This window comes from Bidens hawaiensis, unplaced genomic scaffold, assembly GCF_021521415.1.
Source record: "Bidens hawaiensis isolate Kalapana, Puna unplaced genomic scaffold, B.hawaiensis_p1.1 tig00004839_1, whole genome shotgun sequence".
Taxonomy (NCBI): domain Eukaryota; kingdom Viridiplantae; phylum Streptophyta; class Magnoliopsida; order Asterales; family Asteraceae; genus Bidens; species Bidens hawaiensis.
Window position 1 is genome coordinate 970,265 of NW_027491303.1, and position 6,654 is coordinate 976,918.

The window sequence follows — 6,654 nt, forward strand, 5'->3', positions numbered from 1 at the left end:
TTCATAATTCGTTATAACACAACACCAGCAGCGTTCAATGACTTAGTGGGTCTCCATCCCGTCTCATTGGAACTAAGCATACACGCAGACCACTTGGTGGATGGTTACGTGCCCTAGAGACAGTTACTTGCCTCATGGTCAGTATGTCTATAGTGTGCCTACCACAGTTTATATATGTAAGGATACAGACACATGTGTTTTTTAGCCTGGGTGTCTAATACTACCTAGTATCAATACGTTTTAGAGGATTTGAGCCAACCCTCATATCAATAGTTTTCTGACTCTTTAAATATAGATAAATATCCATAATTTTAAAAGATTATATACTTCGTAAAAATATATAAGTATTTACACAAAAAGGGTTAAGCGTATTCACCTTTTGATGAGTTGTTCAACTAATAATTTCTCTATATTTAATGAGCGATTACCTCGGACCTATAGTTCTAGAATAATAGCTTCAGACCTTTAGTCCAATTTATAGCTTTAAACCTTGATAAAACATTTCTTTTGATATAAAGTCTTTTTTATTCAAAATGATTACTTTAGTTCGTATGACATTTGGTGTGGCATGCTTTGGCCTAATAGGTTTGAACACTTTCATCAAGCTCTCCAGGAAAGTAAACGGGTCCATGAGTTGATTGGGATTTATACGAATTACTTTCCTTCAACAAGAAGCTCGACTACCGGTATTGTCACCCTTCCAGTTTCTACATGCCCGTCATTATTTATAAATATCTTTTATATAAAAAAATTAATGTTTCTTCCTTTAGAAGAAAATCAATTGACAATAACCTTTGTATGTAAAACTTTATGTTTCTTAATAATAAAGAAACGTTTACTAGTAAACCATTAAAAAGCTTAAATATATCTATAAACTTTCCAATGTTTAGACTTTACCGTTGACTAGGATCTAAGCTATAAATTGAAATATCTTAAACATAACTCTTACCTTAAAATGGGTATAACGCTCACGGACGATCGAGGAGCACTTCGACTAAACGTAGGGTGTCGGGGTATGAAACGTCGAAACTCTAGAGTGGCGTCAGGACTCCAACTCGGTGGCACAAACTTTGAGAAAGTGAAAATGGTTTGTTGTTTTAGAAGCCACAAATGAGAAGCCTAAATCCGCTATTTATAGTCATCCCTGATCGAACTGTCAATCACCGCCATTCGACATGTGTCGTTCTTGATAATGAGTCGTGTCATACGGTGTTGACATGTGGCATTCATAATGATTAATCATCTGCCACATGTTACTTTGTGAGGATACGTGTCGTTATGCGTTGACACGTGTCGTTCCATCCGAGAAGTCATAAGACGCGTGTCGCTTCCATATAATGACTAACTAGTCCCTCAACTTTCTAAGTTGTCAACATTGGTATGGAAGTTTTCGGGATACAATGAGCCCATTTTTGATTCCCTTACCCAATGTCATAAAAAGCAAGCCCAGTAGGCCCTACTTTGAAATGTCACCAGACAGCCAGCCCTCACAGGTTGCTAGCAATGCTAAATGCTCCGCCAGGAAGCAAACTCTCCGGAAATGAAAGATATGGAAGTGGGGAAGCCGAAAGTGGCTAAAGAAGTCAAAGGAAGAAAGTAGTTGGACAACGATATCCACAGAGGTACGTTAGTCTTCTGGGAACCGACAACATTGACAAAAAAGGGAAAGGGTAGGAATACACTTTTTTAGGCATAACTATACTAAATTGGCTTAACCTTTGGTTCCCGTAACCAAGGTTTTCTTAACTACAGAGGTGGATCCATGCTTATGGATCCACCGACGATTGCATTTTCTGGCAACCCACCAATTCCAACAACATACTTGACACATGTATGGAGACACCTCGAAACCATCCATCTTTGAACAATTTGATACACAAATTACTCATGTGAAACGCCTCGGAATGAGCATCGTCTCCATCATCATTTACCTCCAATTTCACCGCACTCGCCCATTCTTTCAAATCACTCTTAGATTAGACCATGTGTAGTGGGAGTGTTGTGGGTAGCGTTTGGCCCAAAACTTTCCCCTACGCCGACACCCTCAAAGTTATGGGTTTCAAAGTTATGTACATAACTTTGTGAAGAGGTGGCGTTTTAAGCTGTTTGTGAGAGAGAGAGAGAGGGGGGGGGGGGTAATAATGATTTCAAGAGAGTTATGAGGTTTTTACCACTACACAACTTTTTGCAAAACTCTCCATTGCTGACTAGGATGTCACGTGGCGTAAAACGCTTAAGGATTGAGAGTTTTGACTACGCATGGTTTTAGCTATATAACTTGGTCGCGTGCTAAAACACTCTATTATATGAAGTTATTAGTTGTTGGCTAGGGTTTTTTCTTTTCTTTTTTTTTTCAAAAATCAATTTGTTAAAAAAAAGTTGTCGTTAATTAAAATAAGTAGTTTTTCAAATAAAGAGGTGTTTTTTTAGTTTTAAGAACAAAAATATGTAATTAATTTAGTATTTAGTATGCAAATTAAAGACCGGAAATTATAATTTACTCCTTATTTGGTATAGTTGTTTCTTTTTTTTTTTGAATAACATAACAATTTTCATTAAAACAAAACTATCATTATTTTCCACCTAATTAACATTCATTAAAATGCATAACAATTTATTAAATGCATAAAATTCTCTATCCATTATTTTTCATTTAATTACCATTCTAAAGTTTAATTAACTTATTCATATAAAGTTAGAAAGACTAATCTTTAACATTTTACAATTTAATATAAAATTCTTTATTAATTTTATTTTATAATCATTTCAATCAATAACAAAAGTCCGACTATATAAATTAATACAATGATTAAAATCTTGGAAAATTATTAAATGGTAAAAAACATGGACCTATCTTCTAACATTTTTTTATACAAGCATTTCAATTTTAATACTTTAAGTAATAATCTGATTTTAAATGAATACAAAATAAAAGTCATAAATAAAAATTATATATAAAATAACTGAATTTCCATATTACATATAATATTTTTTATTTTTATTATAATTTTCGTCCGTATGGAACACGGGATCTAACCTAGTTTTCATTAAAATAAAACTATCAAGAAGTTAAAACACAAACTAAATAACAAAACAAACTATTATAAGTGAAACCATAGTTATCGAATTCGCTGGAAGACCCGCGAATTGGTACGCGATTAACCCAAAACGAAATTCACTATGTTTCAGTTCGCTCCGGTACGGCGTACCAAACAAACGAATTCGGTGTTCCAATTCGCTCCGGTACGCTATGTCAATTTTTGATAGCAGTGTTGCCATTTTCGCCGGAAAAGGAGGAAATTGGAAGCGGCGGCGTATATGAAGTTAAGAACGTTGGTGGTTTTGTTATAGGTTTTAAAAAGTTTGGTTAATTTGCTATTTATTCCCTCTTAAGCTTTCACCAGTTTACATTTAGACCTTAAAAGTTTATAAATGTTTACATAAAAACAATAAAAATAGTAAAATTAGTTTGTGTTTATTAACAATTAACTCCCTCTATTTTCGCTAGTTTACATTTGATCCTTAAAACTTATAGTTTGTACATAAAAGTTATAAAATTAACATGATATATATACAATTATATATATATATATATATTATAAATAGTTATTTTTTTATTTTGGTATATCGAACCGAACTACATGGTACACCGTACCGGTTCGTACCGAAATGAGCCTACCCCCTCTGTACCGAATACGTTATATTTGGCGAATTGCGTACCCGAACCGCGAACCCGTACCGGATCGAACCGCGAATTAGGTAACTATGAGTGAAACTACACCAATGTTTTTAAGTTATATTTATATAGGAGATATGTTTTTGTCTTTTTATCAAACGGAAACTTAACGATTTAACATCCGCCAAGGTCATGGAGAAGCCGGTTTTATTTTCAAAAACAACCTCATTTTTAGACTTCCAAATACACCGAAAAACCGAAATGGAGATCCGGTAAAACAAACTAGCCTTCATTCAAATAGTCCAAATTTCACCTAAACGCAGGGTTTCAAAAACAAACTATACCTTCCTTGAACAAAATACGAGTCCAAAGGCAAGGTAAGAATAAGAAAGGGTTTAGCTAACGGAGATATTAACTCTTCCGGGAACCAGTAACGCGTAAACCATGTCTACAACAATGTTTGCACAATTTATTATTATTAGGGTTTATGTTCTGTTTGAATTTGCAGGGGTATGTGTTTGTTAATACATGATTATTAGCATATGCTTGCAACTTCATTCAGGCATTTCTACAAACACCTTATCTGCACTCATATTCATATGCTTAAATGGCAAATCAACTCATCAAACCTCCAACAAACCTCACCAAACCCTTCAAAAACCACCCTTACTGCATTCCCTCACTTCTGCAGCTAATGACAACAAGCAAACGGGTTCAAGACCGAAGCCAACAGAAACGAGTCCACGCCCTCGAAATCGCAGTAGAAAAGCACAAAATCGCCTTCAAAATCTTGTTCTTATTAGAATTGCTAAAACATGAGCCTGAGCAAATTATACCGATTAGGTCACTTGATCAGCACAGGCGCCAGCTCAATCTTCCGAAACCGCATAAAATATCGGATTTCATTCGGAAATCACCGAAATTGTTTGAGATGTATAAAGACCAACGCGGGACGACATGGGTCGGGTTAACAGCACAAGGCGAAGAATTGATTCAAGAAGAAGAAAGATTGATATTAGATAATAATGAAAAGGCATTAGAGCATGTAACAAGGTTGCTAATGATGTCAGTTGACAAGATTCTGCCTTTGGATAAAATTGCACATTTTAGACGGGATTTAGGGTTACCGTATGATTTTCGGAAGCATTGGGTGCATAAGTTTCCTGATCATTTTAGGGTTTTGAAGGACGAGGATGATGTGGAGTTCTTGAAGCTTGTTTCATGGAATCCGTCATGGTCGGTTACCGAATTGGAAAAGAAAGTTTTGGGCATCACGAAAGCCGAAAATCATGTTCCCGGCATGCTTTCGTTGGCATTTCCGTTAAAGTTTCCTCCAGATTATAAAAAAGTGTACCGATACGGTGGCCCGATTGAGAACTTTCAAAAAAGGGAGTATCTTTCGCCTTATGCAGATGCTAGCGGGCTCAAAGCGGGATCGGTGGATTTTGATAAGCGAGCGGTAGCGGTAATGCACGAAATGTTAAGTTTTATGAACGAGAAACGGTTGGTGACGGATCATTTGACTCATTTTAGGAGGGAGTTTGTGATGCCTCAAAAGCTGATGAGGATATTGTTGAAGCATTTTGGGATCTTTTATGTTTCTGAAAGAGGGAAAAGATTCAGTGTTTTCTTGAATGAGGCTTATGATGGTTCTGAGTTGATCGAAAAGCGCCCGCTCGTTGTTTGGAAGGAGAAAGTTGTTGGGCTTACGGGTTATAGAGGACGGAAGAAAAAGATTGAAACTTTTGATGATTTGAATGGTTTTGATGATGTTGATTTGTTTGAGAGTAGTTCGGAGGATGAAAACAGTATTCGGATTGACGAGTCCTCTGATGATGAGGATATTATGGATATTGGAGAAGTTCAAAAGGCTTATAAAGGTGCAGAATAAGCATACTGAGGTTATAAATCTCTTGTTTTTTTGCAGTTTTGATTATCTTTAGTATATTGAAATTTTATTGGATTATTTGGTTTGTGGTAGAGGAATTATAGTTTTTAAAGCAAAAGAGTTATCTTTAATGGTGATCGATTTTTGGATAAAACGCGCTAGTATGATTGTCCATTTTGCATTTTATATATTATTTTAGCACGAATTAGAGAGAATTGAAGTTAAGGTTTTTTAGAGAGAATTGAATAAAGTTAAGGTTTTTTTTAGAGGGAAATACCATTATGGTTGAGGATAGGAATTCGTGGAGAAGTAGAATTAAAGTTAAGGTTTTTTAGAGAGAATTGAATAACTTAGGGCTTAGACTTAACTTATTTAGGTCACATACCATAATGGTATTTCCCTTACATATATTATTATTATTATTATTATTATTATTATTATTAGCTTTTATATTGCTGTTAAACTGTGACCTTATTATTAATATTATTATAATTAGTAGTAGTTTTTATATAACTGTTAAACTTTGATTTCCTTTATTTTGCTTCATACACATGTACTTAGAGCCGAGGGTCTCTCTGGAAGCCACCTCTTTATTCCTTTGGATAGAGGTACGGTGTGCCTACATCCCACCCTCCCCAGACCCTACCTATAGCTTTGCTGTCGGTGGGATTTTACTGGGTATGATTGATTGATTGATTGATTGATTTTAGCACGAATTAACTCATCTGTATTGTTTTCTTGAAATTTTTGCTAGAAAACTTTTTTTTTTATTAATTATGCTAACAGTCTTTCTTGGAAAGTCTTCTACGTTAATGCCTTCCATAACTACCTAACTGAAATTGCCTGAAAGAAACATGTTGGCTTTTTATCGCTGATCATAGTGAATTATACACAACTTTTGGTAGAAATATCAAATACTACTTGAAACCAGTTTTGGTAACTACACATAAGGCTTATCCAGGTGTCATTATTTGAATCGTACTCTAATAAGTAATAACCCTCTAATAACCCGAAATTCAAACCGAACCGACTTTGATTTCGAATTACGGGTTACTTGAATCGAATTTGAATTTATATATCTTGAACTGAT

General features: G+C 35.0%; 1 protein-coding gene across 1 annotated transcript; it reads left to right on the plus strand.

Moving 5' to 3' along the window:
* Positions 1-4,178: 4,178 nt before the first annotated feature.
* Positions 4,179-5,694, plus strand: LOC143628228 (protein WHAT'S THIS FACTOR 1 homolog, chloroplastic-like). Its single transcript, XM_077097871.1, has one exon. The coding sequence runs from the start codon at positions 4,284-4,286 to the stop codon at positions 5,565-5,567; it is 1,284 nt and encodes a 427-aa protein (XP_076953986.1). The 5' UTR covers positions 4,179-4,283; the 3' UTR covers positions 5,568-5,694.
* The last annotated feature ends 960 nt before the right edge of the window (positions 5,695-6,654 follow it).